General features: G+C 48.4%; 1 protein-coding gene across 1 annotated transcript in view; it reads right to left on the bottom strand.

The window, feature by feature from the left end:
• The window catches only part of MED10 (mediator complex subunit 10), a 72,430-nt gene that overhangs the window by 11,213 nt on the left and 40,391 nt on the right, over nucleotides 1-20,826 (bottom strand). Inside the window, exon 4 of the mRNA XM_053593227.1 lies at nucleotides 14,958-15,074. Coding sequence (XP_053449202.1) covers nucleotides 14,979-15,074 — 96 coding nt within the window. The 3' untranslated portion in view covers nucleotides 14,958-14,978. The remainder of the gene's footprint in view (nucleotides 1-14,957; nucleotides 15,075-20,826) is intronic.

Here is a 20,826-nt window from a genome sequence, read left to right as displayed (position 1 = left end):
GGCCCTGGGCCTGGAGAATGTGCAGTCATCCGCAATAAGAAGTCCATTCACAGTGGGAACACAGTCTTGGAAGTGAAAGGGTCAATCAGGTACCTAAAGAGAGAGATCGGAGCAGAAAACACTACCACCACTGTTAAGTCAGCAGTTATGTTTGAGAACAGGTAGGTATATTTACTCTGTAAGGCAGACAATGGCTCCAGAGGATGCAAAGAAGAGGCAGAAGCAGAGAAGTGGTATAGAAAGAGACAGAAGTAGTGATGGAGTGCAATCTGGAGCTCTCTGTACCTGAATAGAAGCAGCAGAATAAAAGACCAGAAGTAGCCACAGCACAGCCACCTGTCTCTCTGCCCTCCCCAACTTTCCTCCCACAGAGTCCCTGCCCTCCTGCCTCCCACCTTCAATCAATCTCTAGATGAATCTACTTGCAACTCTCAACAATTCAGTCCACTAATTCAGCTCGGTGCCAGCCACCGCAGCACTGCCAGACAAAACACAGGAGGCCCAGTTATGTCTGAATTTCATATGAACAAGGAACATCGTTTAGTGTAATTGTACCTCATGCAATGTTTTGTGACATTTAAATGTAACTGAGCAGCCTGTATTTTTATTTGCTAAGTCTTTACCACAACCGTACTGTTTCTGTTGTTCCAGTTCTTTCTACCGTTCATTAATCTGAGGAAGAGAAGAGAAAATTCATTGTTTCTACAAACTGAGATTCCCATTCAACTGGAAAAGAAGTGGACAGATTGGATGTTCTGCCTCATTCTTGTGTACGGAGGCTTCCTCCAGCTTCCTGGGTGCAACTTTGTAGTAAAGGTTACCACACGTGCATGGGGCTGGGAGAGAAGGATGAACCAATCTCAGATAACCCCCGTTCATTCACTCATCCATTCAACAGATTGCTATTAAGCACAGTTGACGCCTGAACAACAAGGGTTTGAACTATGCAGGGCCATTTACATGTGGGTTTTATTCCACCTGGGCCACTCTAGAGACAAGAGAAAGCCCTCCCTTTCTTCCTCCTCCTCAGCCTACTCAATGTGAAACCCACGAGGATAAAGTACGTTATGATGACCACTTCCACTTAACAAATAGTAAATCTATGTCCCACGTAATTTTTTAATAATATTTTCTTTCTCTAGGTTACTTTATTGTAAGACTACAGTGTATAACACATAAAACACAAACTATGGGCTCATTGACTATATTATTTGTGTGGCTTCTGATCAACAGTAGCTATTGGTGGTAAAGTTTTAGGAGTGTCAAAAGTTATATCTGAATGTTCCACTGCAATTGGGGGGTGGCGGGCTTCCACGCCCCTAATCTCTGTGCTGTTCACAAGTCAACTGACTCCCATTGTTCCAGAAAGCATGCAGATATCCTGAAAGTAACAATAAGCTCAAAACCCTCCTTCAGATCGTGAACTGTTTGGAGTCCTAATCCCCCCGTCCCTTGGAATGTGACCTTATCTGGAAGTAGAATATAACAAAGGCAACTGAGTTCAAAAAAGACTTGATGGCCTTAGGGTTTGGCCCTAATCCCACACTACTGGTGTCTTTAAAAAACAGGGGAAATGTGGGCACCGACACACACACACAGGAGGACAATGTGAAGATGGAGGATTTGAGCGATGACTCTACAAACCAAGGGACACAGCAACTAGGACAGAAGCAGGTGGATTCTGCCCCAGAGACTTCGGGTCAGCACAGCTCAGCAGACACCATCTCAGAGCTGCGGCCTCCAGAACTCTAGGACAATACATTTCTGTTGTTATAAGATACTAAAGGTATCATATTTTGGTATGGAAGTAGAAAACTAATATATTACTTTAATAAAAAGTGAGTAAAATGATGGCTTCTGAGAATTAGGGAGGGAGGATTGCAGTGCTCCGGGGGTCACTCTCAGAGAGTCCTTCTGGCCACAGGACCTGGAAACCAGCCCTGGGGGAGCCACACTTTCCTGTGGAGTGGAGAGAGGCCTGTGGCCGGCAAGTGGCTGGGCTAAAGGAGCAGCCCTGGGAGCCCCGCCCAAGCTGCAGACTCTCAATCAGACATCTAGGACTTGACTTTGGGGCTCAGAATTGCTCATCAGCAGAAACCTTCCCAGAGGCAATCCATGTGAGGATACAATCTGTAAATACATCTCTGATGAGATTAAGGCACCTCCTCAAAATCTCATCAGGAAGCAAGTAATGCAAATGGAACTAATAAAAGATTAAATGCAGTCTGGAAACCTGTAATGCATAATGCCATAATTACGGAGGCCTTTGCAGAATGACAGGAATATTTTACAAGGAGGAAAGAGAGGGAGATGTGCATTCATGCTCCTCCAGCCCTGTCTGGGAGGATGGATGCCCCAATTTTAGAGGGCCCTTCCCAGGTCTTTTTCTGGAAATAGCCCCAGAGTTGAAAAGAACAATGCCTCTCACTACCACTGCACATTGGAAGCGTCCCTTAAGAATACCCGGCTCTCTCTGCTCCAATTTTATGCTCACTAAGCAACCTCCTGTATTGTGATTCGGTGTTCTGACTGGGTGATTTTTTTTCCAGGCCCTGAGCCAGGACTATTCTTGGGACCAGTGTTCAGGCTGCAAAGGGACAGGGTGGTGGGTGCGGGACAGGGGAGACGACCGGGCTCTGACACCAGACAGGACCATGTGAGCCAGGAAAAAAGGGGACGGAACAGCCGGGCCAGACTGGGCTGGCTGTGAAAAGTGAAGGAGTCCAGTATGACCCCCAAAAGCAGGCAGCCACCACGTACCCTGACCGCCCATGTCTCTGCATCCAGGACAGGGGGAAGAAGGAAGGACGTGGCCATTTTAGATTCCTCGTCGAGTGAGGCCTGCAGGGTGTATCTTTCTGTGTCTCGTACCCCACCAAGCACAGTGTCCCCCTGGTTCATCCTCATTCTTGCAAATGGCAGGAGTTCCCTCTCTCTCAAGGCAGAGAGGTGGACATGAAAATAAAGGTGACTGTGAGCTGGTGGGGTTGTTCATTAGCCTGACTGAGGGGATCATTTCACAACACACACCAAGCCGTGCACCTTAAAGACGTGTAATTCCTGTTTGTCAATTATGTCTCAATAAAGATGGAAAAGAGAAGGACGTGGCGTCTGGGCAGCTGGGCCAGGAGGCACCACTGCCTCTGCCCAGCCCGCCCTGCCACCTTCAGGCCGAGTCCCCGACACCCCGCCCCACCCTCTGCCACCAGGACATCTGGCCCCAGCACCCTGAACGCAACATTTCCTAAAGTTCAGTCAGGGTTGTACAAACATTGGAAATTGCATGAAAAAATGTAAAACTGGTCTCTGATTGTTTCCAGCGTGTGTTTTCTTGTCTTTTGAGTCAAGTTTTCAGTGTCTGTTTTCTGTTCTGTTGAGTCAAGGCTCAATGCGTTCACATTAACTCCACTTGATACAAAATACATCAGAAAGCAAACCCCCTGAGACCTGTCTTAACAGGCTGAAGCTAGACTTTCTAATTTATTGAAGCTCTTGTCCAACATCAGATAAGATAGCTGGGTCAGGTAGTAATGCGGTGAGTTTAAAGTCTGCAATCACAAACTCGAAAAACCCAAAATGGATGATTCTAGCACTACAACAGAACTCACCTGGACTTGCGCACTGTCCATTCACCTGGACTTGCACGCTGTCCACAGACCCTCATTTGGCCCTGTCAATGCGCCCCCCCCTTCTTCCTTCACACTGAGCCTCCTGGGCTCAGGGGACTTACGGAGGAGCCTCTGGTGTCAGGGGAAGAGGCGGCTTTGGCTGGGTATTTTGAGTTCTTGCCAGTGTACGTGGAGGAGAAACTGGCACAACCGTGCCCTGTACACTAATGGCTGAAGCACATACCGGCGCACCCAACACCTACCCGCACCCCCACACCCCCCGTCTCCCTCATGGCTGCCCCATACCCCCTGGTTTCCCTGGGGCTCTCCCACGGCCTCTGCTCCTTCGTGGGGACTTCACTGGCCATTCTCCATCAGCACCTGCCTCCCTCCTGGGCTGGGGGATGTTTTGGTGACCCTCCATACACTCCTCGGTGCTCAAATCTGAGTCACAAGAATCGGAGTTGCGGGGGGGGGGCAGTGCTGCCCTCCGTGGTCACATTTGCCTGTTCACTGTGGCTGCCCCTCTTCACTGTGGACCGGGCAGTCACATCCCCTGCTCTCCGAGAGCTCTCTGTGCTCATGCCCAGGGTCCTCCTCCAGCAGGTGCAGGGATGATCCACAAGCCCCGGGCACTGAGGTTTCCGGTGACCACCAGACGCTGCAAGAAACAACAAGCATTCTCCCTGTGGCCTTCAGAGGGGCACAGCCCTGCTGACCTCTGGATTTCAGACTTTCGGCCTCCAGAATTGTGAGGGAATAAATTTCTGATGTTTCAGTCACCTGGTCTGTACCTATCTGCTGACACTGACCCTGCGAACTTACGTAATTAAGAGGTGGCCGTCCTCGCCCGCCTCGTCAGCCCTCCTCTTCCCTCTGAAGGAAGCAGAGATGGAAGAAGGGGAGTAGACGGGGCCCTGGAAGAGGCATCCCTCACAGTACCTACGGACAAGGGCGCCCGGGCGGACCAAACCGGCTGGGTGGGGGGGCGCTGGCCTCTTGTGGGCCTCTGGTATGGCCAGCAAAGCCACGGATGGCAGGCAGGATGACTCCTGGATAGAAAGATGACCAGTACCATGGACATCGGCACCTCAGAGCCTGCAGGTCCCGTGTGCCAGCCTCAAGGCAGGGAGTCAGCTGAACCAGGAGACGTGCAAGGACAGCCCCTCACTCCAGCTTTCCTCCCTCTACTTCATTCTTGCAGAGATCATTTCTCACTTACATCCGGATCAGCAGAGCCTAGAACACAGCCTGCCACAGGGCAGGTGCTCAATAAATACAGCACTGCGACGGCAAGGATGTCCCACAGGCCAGCAAGGGGCTTCATGAAAATATCCCCCATGAAGCACATACTCAAAGTGACAGTGAAATACGTGTTCAAGATAAACAGTCTAGGGCGGGCAGAGGTGGGCAACACCAGGAGGAAGAGCTTAGCGCGGCGGAGAAATCAAACACACCTGTCCTGGAACAGGAGGGCCCCACCCAGAGACAAGTAGACACTGCCAAAAACACACCCCATCTGAAGTACACCCACCTCCTGGCCTCTCCTCCCCATTTCCTCCTGCTCTTTTCTGACCTTGAACTTGGCACCTCCCACAGTCAACTCCCTTTCTGTCCTTGGCCAGTGCTGGCCTGCTTTGGGGCCATTTTCGTTTCCCATAAGTGTCCTGTCCCTAAAGTGGCTGTAGTTTGTGCCATGATACAAGGCAGGGAGCAGAGACCAAGGCTTGGGATGGGGGGAGAGGTGCCTAAGGATGGAAACTGGTGGGGGCAGGGCCTTGTTCACGGCCAGGATACCTCCCAGTCAATGAATGCAGTGAGTTAGGGGCCAGCAGCAAGGCAACGTGCCCCCTTATCTATCCCACAAACGGGATAGATCAGCCTCGGAGCTGGGTGTGCCCGAGCCTGTGGGTCAGGGTTAATGGGGTCCTTGTCAATGTGACCTTTGACACTCTGGCTTGCAACTCAGTCCTCATGAACAGGAAAAGTGTAAACAAAACAAGCTTGACCTGGGTGATGAGCTAGAAAAAGGACAGGGTGAGAGGGGGACTTTATGGGATGGGAGCACTCTTCTGCTGTGCACTGGGGACAGGCACCACCTTTCTGATGGGAGGGCAGTCCTGTCCCCAAGGGCACATAGGCCAAAGGTCCAGTACCCTGGCCTGGGACCTCCAGAGAAATAAAGGCCGCATGGAAGCCTCACCTTTCCTTCCATCCCTGGAGGCTTCAGAGGCCCCTGCAGGCCTTGGGCCTAGTTTTACTAACTCCAAAAAGGGCTCCAGGGTCACCCGCTGATGCCTTCTGTGTGTGTAACCCTGATTCCAAGTATAATGTCTCCTTAAATAAAGGTTGATGAACCTTAAAAGAGAGCCCATTTGAATCACAACAACCAGGCTGTGCAAACCTTAGAATAGAGGTATCTCCTCTCCTCTGCCCACCTCTTTGAAGAGACCTTTTGGCTCTGGAAATATTTGCACTGAGGTCTGAGGCTGCAGTGAGGTGCACACCACTGGGAAAAGCCCACTCCTCCTGCAGCTCAGAATAGTCACATAGGGCTCCATCACTTAGAAAGATCTGCTACTGCCACCTCCTTCAACTCGGAAGGGGACCACGACCCCAATGGACACCACCCCTTAGCCTGCACGTCCCTCTGACAACCAGACACTGGCATCCTGTGTGTTAAGCTGGTCCCAGCGAGGGGGCCCTCCAACAGACAGCTGGTCCCCAGGGAGGGGACCCTCTGACAGCCCACCAGCCTCCACTCCCCGCCCTCTGCCCAACCCTGTGCATATGCTGTTTCTAAAGAACTGACCTGCTGTGTAGTTAAAAGAAGGGAAGAACAGAGAGGTGGGTGGACAGTTCAAATTAAACCAATGAAACCTCCTGGAGCCCTTTGGTTACCACAGGAAGGGATTCTGCTTGGCACCAACTGCATGCAGGGTCGTCAGCATTCATTGTTACGGACTCACCCACCCTCTGCTGACCTGGGCGACCACCCTCCACTCTTGAAGATTAAGCATGCAGAGCAGCTGGGCAAGCGGTGACAGCCAAGCCCAGCTCCTTTGAATTCTCTGTCCTTCTCCTGCTGATTGTGACTCATGGAAACGTGTGGTGGGACTTTGAGGAAATGCAAGACTAGCACTTTCACATTTATATATAGGTTTGTCACTGAGCCTGGAGGATCTGTCCCAGGACGTGAACCACGGAGGTGGGAAGCCTGGGAAAGGCTGCTGAGCAGTGCAGTTTCGGGTGAGGGAGGTTCCCCCAGGGTCCTGGCTGCCTGTGCACCTCTGTGAGCCCAACCCCAAACGGCACTTGCAGGGGCAAGGTCATCGTCACTTGTGACTGTCCTAAACCTTCGAGCTCTCCTATCCCTCCAGCATTCATAGAAAGAATTGGCCAATTGTAATATTGCTATAAATTCTTCCGCTGTCACAGAAGAGTTGAATCACATCACTCCATCTGCTCTTTCTCCCAAGATGGTAACAAAATCTTTTTTTTCTTTTTTGCCTAAAAGAAATAACTTTGGAGGAAAGTCCTATACATATATAAAACCTATTTTAATTCTTGTGTATTTTACCAGAAAGTTCTCAAATCTGTATTTAGTTGGTGTCAGAGCCTGCAAGCAGTTCTGAGCCCTGAGTGCCAGGGCAGGAGATGCTCCCTGAGAGCCCGGGGACTCACCCACCTTCTCCATACCCCAGCACAGCCTTTGGGGCCAGATTTGCTGTCACCTCCTGGGAGAGGACCCTGCCTGGGAAGAACTTTAGAGGGCTCTAGAGGAAAACTGATTCGAAGACCATGATGCATGGGAAAATGTCCTCTCCTAGAACCCTCCACCCACAGGCCAAGGAGACGCTCTGCGCAAAGGGCTTGCCAGGGAGTGGGGCTTGCATCCCCAATATACCTGGACACCCACCCTCAATACCCCAGCACAGGCGCCCATTCTCAGCAGCTCCACCATGGGAGCAGAGAGGCAGTTTGGTAAATGCTTCTGTGGAAACTGCACATCTATGTAGGTTCCATGCGTCCCTATGTATGTGTGCAGCAAAGCTGGGCCTATTTCCTGTTTTCCTCCAAGACACCTGAATCTATCTGCTCAGCAAACGACCTGCATTCTTTTTAGTTGAAGAATATTTTGGCTCCACTTCATCCCTTGTTTGGGTCTGAGTGTTTGTGTCTGTGGGAATTCTAACTCTCATGGTATTAGGAGGTGAGGACTTTGGGAGGGGATTAGGTCATGAGGGTGGGACCTGTGTAAATGGGATCTGTGCCCTTGTAAAAGAGCCCCAAGGGAAATTCCTCACCCCTTCTGCCACAGGAGCTTAGAGTGAGCAGCCATTCAGGAGGAAGCCTGTCCTCACCAGATATTGAATCTACCAGCAAGTTAATCTCAGAATTCCGGCCTCCAAACCTATGAAAAATAAATTTCTGTTGTTTACATGTCATCCAGTCCACATATTTTGTTGTATTTTGTTATATAGCCAAAGAGGCTAAGATGCTTCTAAATGTTGTTTCTTACCAAAACAATGATATTGTTCTATCCAGATGTGGTGGCTAATGCCTATAATCCCAGCACTCTGGGAGGATCACCTGTGCTCAGGGGTTTAAGACCAGCCTGAGCAAGAGCAAAACTCCACCTTTACTAAAAATAGAAAAACTAGCTGGGCGTTGTACTGGGCACCTGTTGTCCCAGCTACTTGGGAGGCTGAGGCAGGAGGATCACTTGACAGTGCTGTTTTATTAACTGGTACATTCTCAAAAAAGATTCCAACTGGGAGAAAAAGAGCTGGGCACCCTATTGAAATAAATTCTCAGCAGGAGAAAATTTCACATTAACGGGCTGAAAACCCAGTTTTCAGTGATGTTTCTTCAGTATTTGGAAGTCCCCGATTACTTTTTTTTTTTGCTCTCTTCTCTTTGTTTCTGCGCGTGTGCATGTGTGTGGCATGTGCGTGTGTGTGTGCGCGCGTGTGTGCGTGTGTGTGTGTGTGCACGTGTGCATTTTAGCAAAACAGCGTTTTACAGGTTCTCCACTGCTGACGGGGAAGGAACATGGCCCATTTAACAAGCTGATTTCTTCCAGGGCTGTGCAATTTCTTTGTAGTTTATGAATAATTTTTGTCCACAGGGATTGCAGCAAATATTGGTTACAATGTAATAAGATGGATAGAGTCTGGGTTAGAAAAACAAATTCTTTGAATTATTTTTACAGCTTCATCACAGACCTTGTGATTTTGAGCAATCTGTGAGCCCATGTGGCTAAAGGTCAAACTAATCTGTAGCAAAGAAGAAGAAATTGGAATCTCAGAAACTGTATTCTGCATTATTATTGCTTCCCAAATCTAATTGTGGAAATCAATGACTTCTTCCCGACCACACACAGTCCTTACCTGTGGAATGGACATCTGATACTTGCACTGTTTGTGGTAGACAGTCAGCTCCAGCCACCATAACTAATGCCATAGACGGTGGCTTAAACAAGGGAAATTCATTTTCTCACAGTGCCGGAGCTGGAAGTCTGAGGTCACGATGCCAGTATACCTCAGGTTCTGGTGAGGGCTCCTCCTGGCCTGCAGACAGCGTCTTCTCACAAATCCTCATGTGCCCGTCCCTACATGTGTGGGCGGGGGGAGAGAGAAAGATCGCTCTCTCCTTCTGTTCTTATAAAGGGCACTAATCCTAGTGGATTAGAACCCCTCCCTTATGGCCTCACTTAACCCTAGCTACCCTAAACCCTATCTCTGAATGTAGTCACATTGCAGTCAGGCTTTCAAAATACGAATTTAGAGGGACAGCAGCTCAGTCCATAGTGTAGGGTCACTCCACATAGCGTCCAGTACTTGGAGCCGCATGATGTAAAGCACTGACCATTGCATTACATGTACGCATATGTACGTCTGTATCAGGAAGGGGAGCGCAGGTAACAGAATACAGAGTAGTCATTAGACAGGGCTTCCCTGGAGAGTGTACTGGTATCCATGTGGCATTGTGGAGGTGGATGGAAGAAGGTTTGGGGCAGACTCTCAGGAAACAGTGGGATGTCACCAGGCTCAGGGGCTAGACAGACACAGTGTCTGAGGAAGAGCAGGGGGACAGTGAGTTGGAGAAGCTCGGAAGGAGCAGGAGAGCCCTGGGTGCTAAGGACTCTGGAAAGAGCCCCTGTGAGCCGTGGAAGCCCTGGACACAGGGCTCCCTGTAGCTAGAGAGAACTTCAAGCCCAGCGATACTCCAGCAGCTTGGAAAATGGCTGGAACGAAGCCTGTCTGGACCACGCCAACAGCCCAGGTGAGAAGGTAGAAGGCGGAAAAGGTACGGTGAACATTTTACTTCTTACATTTTTACATTTGAGTTCATAACTTTTACATTTTCATCTAGGCCATATGTACGTCTGTATCAGGAAGGGGAGCGAAGGTAACAGAATACAGAATAGTCATCAGACAGGGCTTCCCTGGAGAGTGTACTGGTATCCATGTGGCTGCCACCTGATTCAGAAGGGAAAAAAAAGAAAAAAACATGTTTTCCATGCACTACCACTGCTGATCCACTTCAAAATCCTTCTGGAAACATCAGCGTGAGGATGGAATAGCAAACAGAGCATAACTGAGGTTATCTGAAGTTTTCCCTTGCAGTAAACCTCGAAGGTAATTAAATATTTAGGTATGGCCAATCCATGCTGTGAATTCTAGGGCTAAATAAGTTAGTTGCTACGATTCTTCACAAACTAAACATCATTTGCTGTATGTGCTAACAAAAATGCTTGGGTACACTGGTAGCTTTAAAGACTATGTGTAGCTACTATGGTAGGCCAATGTTTTCACAGCAAAAGTAAAAGAATAAAAAGAGTTTTTATTCTTGTGATCACAATATTCAAGAAAAGATAACTTAGAAAGCTTCTTAAATATTTTATGATTTACCACCACAGAAAATAAAATTGGGTGAGTCTTCTCAATTTGGGGTATAATCAAAAGATGTTATTATTAAGATATGATTTCTACTGAAATTTCAGAAGCAGAAAGGGTGGTTAAGAACTAGCGCCCCTCCAAGCCTGGCAGCTGCAACAGTCTCCCTGCTAAACCCAGGGCAGATGAAGCCGGTCCTTTCATGAAGGCTGGGGAGGGGGATGGGCATAGAGGGTGGGCATTTTTGCTAAGTTGAAAAAAGAAACCAATTTTATAAGAAAAAGCATGCCCTCATTAAAGCATTCACAGGGCTCCTGCAAACGATTTAAAGAGAGAAGCACTGAACTCTGTGCTAAGTAGGTAACAAAGCTCCAAGATGCCTGGTCATGTTCACACGTTGTCTGGGGAGGTGAAATGTGACTTCATTTCTGTTATGAATGGCTGATGCCAGGGAGGTGAGATCACCTGTCAGATGTCCGTAAGTGGCCACAATGAGGAGCTGTGATATCAGTTGAGGCCACAGTCTAGACTGATCCCGGGTGATTTTGAATAGAGGCACCTACCCCACAGCACAGATAATCCAGAAAAAGAAGAAGGGGGGAAAGATATGCACGGACCACTTCCTTTTATTAATTGAAAATGAAAATAGCTTTATGGAGGCTTCCAATGGGGAGAGAAATGTATCCCCTTAAAATCAGGTTATCTAATCAGTTGAAGGGCATAATATCATGGAGAAAATTAAAATGGGTTTTTAATCATGGAAAGTAAACATCTGAGCATATTTGACAAGTCTCAACATAAAGTCCACTTTCTCCAAGCTAATCCTGTCCGAAAATCCGGGTATATCTTCCCAGATCCCTCGCCCTGCCTGCCCCAACCCAACCGAGACTGGCCAGAGCCTCTGGAGCCAGCCCTCCCTGCAGGCCCCTTCACATTAAAGTGCCTCCTTCTCCAGCAGGGTGACGCCTGGGCTCGCCAGCCCTCCGACACACGCAGAGAGTGGATGGATGTGTCGTCAACACTCACAATGACCTTCAAGCAGCCCTACAGGGAGGACTTTAAATTATGGGCAGTGTCATGGGCAAAGAAATTTGTCTGAATAACCAACACAGGCACAATGACCTTTCCATGGCGGGGGGGGGGGAACATGCTGTTTAGTTTATTCACACTGTTTAATTGCTCTGAACCCCCCCCCAATGGCTGATATTCACTGAGATTTTCATTTTAATATGAAGAATCCCTCAATAACTTAGAAATAGAAACACCCTTCAGGGCAACACCGTGAGATCTATGACATCTGCGATGGGCAGGACAGATAGACTAGGATAACCTTGAAGCACAGAAGCTCCCAGCCCAGGGCCCAGCTGGAACCTGACACAGCAGGTGTTACTGTAGCTAATGGAGCAGGGCCTGCCAGTGAGAAGGGAGGAGGCCAGGAAGGCAAGCGGAGAGACAGGTCCACGTAGGAGCTGCCCTCCTCAGGAAACGGCCCTAACTGGTTGTTTGGCCTTTCCACCAGCAAGAGGATCCCTGTTGTAAAATAAACACTAAGCTTGGCTAACCTTGAACCATCCTGCTCAACCAGATTTAGATTTCAGGCTCTCCAAGTGAACTTCAAATGTGCCCCTTCCCATGCAGGGCTGCCTGTGGACAAAGCCGTGCTAATGACACCAACTCCAAACCACAGGCTCCACGCCAGCTGCACCAGACTTTTCACTGTAAATTAAATGAATCAGCTTGCTGGTTTACACATCAGTCTTGATAGCTTGGCTAATCTGAGTCTACCTTTAAAATATGGAGCCATGCTCAGGGTGCTAACCAAGCCAGCTGTGTGATCCTGGCAGCCTGCACACTAGGCCAAGAGGAAGGCCGGACATCACTGTCCCTCTCCGCCCAGGCCTGCAGAGACAAGAACAGGGGAGTTGCTCCCTGAGCTGCCTATCGTAATTCTGGTCTTGTGCTTTAGAAAAGAGAATGATATATAACGAGTGGGTTCTCCAGCCTCTGGATGGTAAACGGGCCAAGTTCCTTCCCACCTACTGAAATGCTCCCAACAAAAACTGCACCAGAGAGCCCAGGATCCTGGTGACGCCATTCTGGAGATGGTGCTCAAAGAAATAGGAGACTTCTCAAAGGTTAAACAAAACCCTCCAGCTAGAATGGGATTTATGAAATGGCCAAACCCATAACCTTGCAGGCTCTCAGTGAGACACAGGCCTTCTGCAACAATCACATGCAGGGATCTTTACATTTTTCAGAAGTTAGAGGACCAAGATGTGCCTTCATCTTGGTGATTTAGACACTTTAGTATTTGATATTGGTGTAGAAACCAGAAATCACAAAACAAATAAATAAATATGACATTGTCATTGAATAAAACACACCACGTGGCACCCAGAGCATGGAGAAAGAGGCAAACAAGTATCAGTATTTGAAAGCTATCTGGGGGATGAGTCAGCAACATCCACTAACCACGAGAACGTTGGCCTTTGGACCTAGTCATTCTGCCTTGAGAAATTTTAGGAGACATATTCAAAGTTAGCAAAGAAATCATTTTTCAGGTGGCACCCGTGGCTCAGTGAGTAGGGCGCTGGCCCTATATACCGAGGGTGGCGGGTTCGAACCCAGCCCCAGCCAAACTACAACAACAACAAAAAATAGCCGGGTGTTGTGGTAAGCACCTGTAGTCCCAGCTTCTCGGGAGGCTGAGGCAAGAGAATCAGCTAAGCCCAAGAACTGGAGGTTGCTGTGAGCTGTGACACCACAGCGCTCTACTGGTGACAAAGTGAGACTCTGTCTCTAGAAAAAAAAAATCATTTTTCATATTAATGAAAAACACAAACTGGAAACAATCAAAGTGAACAGCTATGGAGTAAGTGTAACACGTCCCCCCAGGGGAATGAAAGGGAACGAATGTCGTGAGGGCTGGCATGAAACGCTATCTCAGGAGCACTGTTAAGTGAACAGATACCAATTGCATGAGCTCAGGGTATCATTCCTGTTTGTGTGTGCATGTAATGTTTGGGTTTGAGTCACATCACAGAGACTGTTTCTGAGTTCTGCCCCTGGAGGGAAGGTGTCCCTCCTGGAAGTGGTGCGCATGGAGATGGAAGGGCAGATCTGGCCCTGTAACATCACCTCGTGGCCTTGGGCAGCCCCAGCTGCTGTTTCTGCCTGAGCACAGCCCAGCTTCACACTTATGTGAGCCAACATCCAGGAAGCATGTAAAACAATACCCGGCATGCCATGGGCATTGCATGAGTGCTTGCTGTTTTCAGTTATTACTAGCAGAAAATATATGGCCATAAGTTTGAATGACTTTTGTAATAGGAAACAAATTAATATAAGAATCGCCACATTTGATCACTGCTGAAATTCACACAAGTTGATGGTCACTAGGACCTGTGAGGCGGCCGTCCCTGCCCAGTGCACCCCTGTGGGAGAGACAGCGCTATCTTTAACACAAGACGTGCCCCAGCTAAAAACCGCAGCTACTCCACCACCGGAGCAAAAGGCAGCACACACCCCCTCAGGCCGGGGCAGCTCCCTCTGCCCCACCTGCTCTGCACACCTCTTCCCCTCCTCACAAGCCAGGTCCCTGGCGGTCACAGCGGCCATCGTGTTCCAGGTCACTCCTGGCCTGAGGGGAGGGGCTGAGGCGAGCTCAGGGCTCTCTGTCAGTGTCCCTCTGTGCTATGCCCCACAGGAGGTTTTAGCCACCGTGATCACTATAGTCCCTATGTTATTGAAAAAAATAAGACTTCAGTAAGGAATAGTTTTTTTTTTTTTTCTAATCAGTAGAATGATGGTATAATATTGGATGTTTAAATCAAATTTCCAAATACTAGAACTATGTTGTCAGAACTACATTGTCATCCCTGAAGAAGACAAGAGATTTGAGGGCTCCAAAAGCATGTGCCCCTTTATTTGCTGGGGAATCACCTTCAGCCCATCTCAACCCTTGTGGTGCACATAGCTGAAAACTCCCAGCCAAGAATTAATGACTCTGTCAACAGAGAAGGCTATGAGCAACTTTGCTCTCTTTCAAGATGACATCCAAGCATGTGAGCAAAAAAAAATCCATTTTGTTTTTGTCTAAATCATACCACTCAGCTGGCTAGACTCTTTCTCTGACCTCAGGAAATGGACAGCCGGTAGGCCCCGGCACGTGCCTTTGCACACTTAAACTCTTCAGTCATCCACAGCAAGCGTGTGAGACGCGACAGCCTGTGTGCCGTGACTCACTTTCCCACTGACCTTATTTACAGGGTCTGGTTTGCCTGGTGGCTGGCTATTCTGTATTTTTCTTCCTCTTTTACAGTTTTGAATTGTCTGTACTTTCTACAAACTGTCCCATCATGCATTTCTTCTTGCTCCCTAAAGTTCACCTTCCTTCCCTTCTCAGGTCTTCATGGGTCTGTCCCCCCTTTCCAACCTGTACAGGTACCTCAGCAGGCTGCAGCCGATGTCACCAACTCTTGGGGCTTCTAAATCCAGGGCTGCAGAATCCAGAGCAGGAGCTCCTGTCAGTGTCGGGAGAACAGCTCCAGACATGCGGCAGGCGCTGTGGGAGGACAAGGGAGAAAGGCACAGGCGCCCTGAGAATGAAGGTCGCCAACCTGCCGTGGTGTGAACGCTGCCTCCCTCCACACACATACCTCATGCCCAGATTGCCTTCTCCCCCCCAGAGGAAGGCTGTGCTTTCTAGCATTCTGGGGCTTCACCAAGGACAGCTGTATCCCTGTAAATCAAGAAGGGAACTCTGCCACGGAAAATGCCTCCATCGACCAGCCGCCCCTCTGTGGTCTGCCTGTCGAGCAGACAAGTCATGTGGAAAAGTGGGTGCCATCTAAAACTTCCCAGTAGCAGCGGCAGTGATCATAGTAATGATGGAGATAGAAATAGTACTAACAGCAATAACAGGCACTCCAAGTTCAAGTAGCACCTCATGCTCTCAAAGTACTTTCAAACACATTTGCTGTTTCCTTCCACACCTCCAATGGCCATTAACTACCTAGATAATAACCATTGTGGCCACATCTTATAGTTCCTGAGGTCTTAAATTAAAATTTAGTGTGCAGCGCAAGGAAACTATTTTATCAGTGCATGGAATGAGTTTTATAAAATTCACTTTCTGGACCATTCCAGGAAGGGTAGGCACCTGTCCTCCCAGCGAGGGACCCTGAGAACCCAGTTGGTGAGCAGGCCACCCACTCCCCATTGTCACCCGCAGGGAGCTTCTTAGTCAGTATCCTGATAACGATCAACACTGGAGCTTCACGGACTCAGGACTGCCAGGGCACGAGTGACCTTCTATGGCTGTCATAATCTCATTTCTTTTCCTCCTCACTAGAATTTTAATCAGTGTGAGCATCGGTTGATGACTCTTTCTTATCCGTTTGATTAAAGCACCAAGTCACTGAGGCAGTAGCAAATTGGATTTTTTTTCCTTGGCCTTTAATGCATTGCAGTAATGAAACCCGTGACTTCCTCCCTCTGCTTGTGAAGAGCCCACATGTAACAGTGTAAAAGCCAGGAAAGCTCATCTGTTTCCTGGCTGATCTCCCTTTCTGAGGAAGACCCTCTAGGAGCTGCGCCTCCCTGGAGTGGAGTGCCTGCTGGCAGAACTGAAGAGTGAACCTCTAACTAACATTATTCTTGCAGGTGACAGAGTGTTTACGATACAACTTCATTTCTTTAAAAGCAGCTGCAGCTTTTATTACTTGGATTAAATCATATCCCACATACTAATTTAATAAAATTATCTGAGCTTTAGAGAGTCTCTTCTTGGAAAAGGATAAGTTTATTTGCCACTGGCCAGTACCCTGAATGGTTTCCATGCACTACCCAAGGGAGACGGAATAGAGAAGATTAAAAACAAGGCAAAGGCGCTCTAGTTCCTATTCTGATTAAACTTTACAGATGCTGTTTATCACAAAACCCAATGATAAAATTTAAATGGCAAAGTATGCATCCAAACCCTTGTCATTCAAATGAGCAAAGAAAGTGGTTCCCCACTGCCTCAATTTGGGCCTCTCCAGTGGAACACTCTGTCCTGAATCTCATCACCACAGGTGCCAAGACTGCCAGCCCAGGGCAAAGTCTTCTCAGGGTTCAGCACTAGTCCTGCTCATGGGGGTGACTTATAGCTGCTGCTCTCGGGGGAGCAGAAGCTTCTATGGCCCACATGGCTCATATTTTCTCTTTTTTAAGAAGAAAAGCAGTCAAGTGACAAAGTATTGGGAAGGAACAAGCTGTTGTGATAGACTTCTTGTTAGAAACATATTTTTAAAATTCTTACTTTTTTCTTTATAAAACTGTGAGCTCACACACCTGATTTTATATTTACTCATTCAACAAAAGTTGCTTTCTACTAGGCTTCAGGAGCTAGAGACACATCTATAAACAAAATGGCAAAAACCTATATTCTCACAAGGCTTTGTACTGCATTACGAAGCTATGCCCTGCGATCTTAAAAATAGCCCCCATCCACATCCTCCCTGCTGACCCAACTTCAGCACTACAGTGGTGGACAGCTCCATGCACACAGATACAGCTTGGAATGGGGAAATCAAAGCTCCCCACCCCACCCCTAGTCCAGCAACTCTCCGCCCTGGGGAGGCAGGAAGTAGCCCAGAGCCCCTGTCTGTTGGTAAAACAATTCTCAGGTCCCCAGAGAGTTGGCACCCAACATTTCTCGGTGGTAGCCCACACAGTGAGGGAATCTTTCTTGATGTTTCTTCTCTTTCCCCTGAATCACATGCCCACTCTCCTGCTGTTTTCCTGGGGTCACATCCCATGTACTGCTTATACCTGGATCCAGAGTCTACTTTGGGTAGATCAGACCCCCTGAAAACAATCTAAGACAATTTATAAAAGCAAAAGGACACAGTAAGTATGACACAGATGAATGGTCACTGTGAGAGTTATTTGGGGAGGTGGAACCATAGGCAAATGACCTTTAATAGTGCACTTACGTAGTACGGGTGTGGGTGAATCACAGTTAAGCCATAATGCATGTGTCCTTAGGTTTAGATATTGAATTTTAAGAAAAAAGTAATTGATGCGAATAGCAACACTATCCATTGAAGGATTAAATAACAAAAAAATTATGGAAAAAACTGTATTGGTAGGAATGAAGCTGAATTCATAGTAGTTTATCATTAATGTCAAGAAGATCAACCCATGAAAACATTGAGTAACTCCAGAAACATGAAAGGATGCAGCATCATCGGGCATTTCACCTACAATGGAAGCCGGGCTGTGAGGCCCAGCTTGGGGGAGTCAGACTTCTCAGGGGAACTTTAATTCATCATCAAGAAACTAAGTAGCAGTCTCAGCATTTGGCCAAAATCTGTTTTTTGACTCATGATTGGCTTTAGAAGGAAATGAGCCAAGTGCCTCCATTGGCGCCGTGGCAGTTTCACTAACTTTTAAAGGCTCGACAGTCACGGATTCATGACTGCGTCACATCCAATCAGCATAGAACATTCCAAGAATATGGACAAAGCACATCACTTGGATTTACTGTCTGAATAGCAACTTCCAAAATCAAAATCGTGTAGGGATTATGGGTATGGCTTGGAGTGAAAATCATTTAATGTGTTTTATATGTTAAAATTCTTTCAGCCAATTGAAGCATAAACGTACATTTATTGTCACAAAAAGTAACACTGGCAGCAAGACTTTTGGTGGTAAGGCCACCAAACCCTCTTCAGCACAGCAGTCACCATCAGCAGCTCTTGCTGGCCACACTCAGACCTGACCACTCTCCAGGGAAAGGGAACAACCATTTGCACACCGCAGGATGGCCACAGAAGCAAGCCATTAACACCAAACTTAAAATCTACCACCAAAAGCATGATAATGACTGCATTTTCCACAAAATTTAGATTCATTCTTTTATCCTAGAAATTTGCTATGTGTTTGGTAATGCTCAGCTCACAGCATTTGGCATGTTGTCATTGAATGCGTCTCTGATCTAAATCCCAAATTTTATCGGCCCCTAATAACAGGGTCATAATAAGCAAGCCTTAATCACATGAAAAAATAAGTCTCCCAAATAATTTCCCCATCCTTGATAGTGGCAAAGAAAAGCCTCACGTTTGGGGATCCATGTTTGGCTCATGAGGGGGTCTACAGTGCACCCCTGGGCCGTAAACCAGAGGCTCAGTGTTGATACACCCAGTCCTCCAGGGAACAGGACACTCGCCTACCCTGTGTTCTAAGGAGGCCCTTTCTTCTCAAGACCATTTAAATAGTGGATACGCTCTTGAACATAGGGCAGAGCAGAAGTTTATATTTGGGTGCAAACAGTGTCGAGTGAGTTAGAGGCTTAGGAATGCCACCGACTTCCTACGAAGCACAGGACAGCCCCATTATCTGACCCAAAACATCATGATACCTGGATGCAGAAACCCTCACACTGAGCTGGGATCTCCCTCCAGGGAAAACGGAGGTGTGTGTGCTGCCCATTTTAAAGGATTCAGGTTCTCTGAGCTCAGATTTCCTCAGCTGCCACTAGAACACACTTACTGTGCAAGCTGGCATCCAACTGAGGCTGTCTGCTTCGTGCCTGTGGGACTGAGGTGCAAGGGAAACTGCTGTGCAGCATTTAATAAACATCTTTGTCTCTGAGCCATGAGTTTCCTGTCCTTTACCAGCATCCAGGAAACCAAGGCAGGCTCTCATGTGAGCTTGCGAATAGGGTAAAATCTCAGACCTGCATAGTTCTTGACCCCCTTCAGAGATAGCACTGCCTTTTGGAGCTGATGGTGTATGTCCACGAGCTGGGATGCTCGGATGTGCCGAGAGAGCAGCTGCAGTGACAGGGTACTGGCTGGGTCAGCAGGAGAGGAGCAAAGCATAGTGGACACCCAGCTGCTCACATAACACCTGCTGGGGACCTGGCTGGTGGCAGGGCTCTCGGGGCCAGGACCAATCCCTGGTGCGGGAAGGAATTCTATTGTAACTCAGTCCACAGCTCGTAAACATCCAGACAAAACTGAAGCAGTGGCTGCCCTGTGTGACTACATCAGACAATTGGAAACCACCAAAACTATTCAGCAGCCCAATGTCATAGTCGCAGTTTCAATTCATTTTTCCAACAGGCATCAGTTCTTATTTGAACCGGGCAGAGGGAATTAGATGAGGCAAGCCAGCACCGGGCCCTGCAAGCTGCAACATCCATGCGCCCCCCAGCAGCAGCAGCCAGGTGGAGATGGAGCAGTGCGGGGGGCAGGGAGGGCTTAGGAGCAGCAAGCCTGGCTCTGAATCTGAATCAGAAGGAGCTTGAGGACCAGACACTGAACTTCCCTCAAAGCACCTGAAAGCCTGTCTGCAATTCTCAGAGCAAAGTTACCTGAAGCTCTGAGAATTGTTATACTCACTCATATTCAAGCTCCCAAATAGGCCACCCCACTGTCAGACAGCTCTAAATGTTAGAGTGCCAGAATCTGCTCCCTGTCCATTTCTGCTCACTGCCCTGCACGGCCAGCTGGAAGTAAAGCCCTATGTGCGAGGTCCAGGCTCATGGGCAGTTCCACTCCAAGCTCTGTAGACAGACCCTGCTCAGGGGTAGGGTGCAGACAGTGACTCAGTCAGTGGCAAGAGCTCAAGGGGACACACAATACATTCAGGCTGTACTGGGGTACAAACCATGAACCAGGGGCTAAAAGTGGCCACACCCACCTACCTACCCACTGTGCACCTGGCCCACACGGTGCAGCAGTGAGGCTGGGTAGTGCCACAGACTACATGGCTGCAGAGCTGGAAATATTTTCTCTCTGCCCCCTTCCAGAAAACATTTGCTGACCCCTCTTCTAGAGGCCAGACTTACGAATTCCTGAGCCCTCAGGTTCACAGATGATCTCTGGGCTGCAGGCTACACATGGGTGGGCTTGGAAAGGCAGGAGCAGGTTCAGGGGTAGGGAAGCCCCTCTTCATGATGCTGGTGGACATAGCTGTAGTCTTAGGGGGTCACTGCTTGGCAGAACCAGGCTCTAAGGCAAACTTGATAACAAGGCAGATGGAGGGCAGTTACTCAGGGAGGGGCTTCCCAGTGGAGAAGTCCTGAACAGTGGCAGAGCAGTGCCGGTGTGGGAAGGAGGGCGTGGGAGTCCCAATAGCTGCTGGGAGAACCACAGAGAAGCCAAAAATAAATTTGACCTTCTCTGGAATTTCTGTAACATCTGAGACCCTAGAGATCAGGGCTTCCCAACTGATAGTCTATGAGACCCCAACTTCCAAGTTACTCCCAGAAGTCGGTCATGGAAGTTTGGAACCATGCAAATGTGGCGGGTCTTCTGGAGACCCAT

This window comes from Nycticebus coucang, chromosome 1 (genome assembly GCF_027406575.1).
Source record: "Nycticebus coucang isolate mNycCou1 chromosome 1, mNycCou1.pri, whole genome shotgun sequence".
Taxonomy (NCBI): Eukaryota; Metazoa; Chordata; class Mammalia; order Primates; family Lorisidae; genus Nycticebus; species Nycticebus coucang.
Note: the sequence above shows the minus strand (reverse complement) of the source record. Positions and strands in the feature narration are given on the sequence as shown.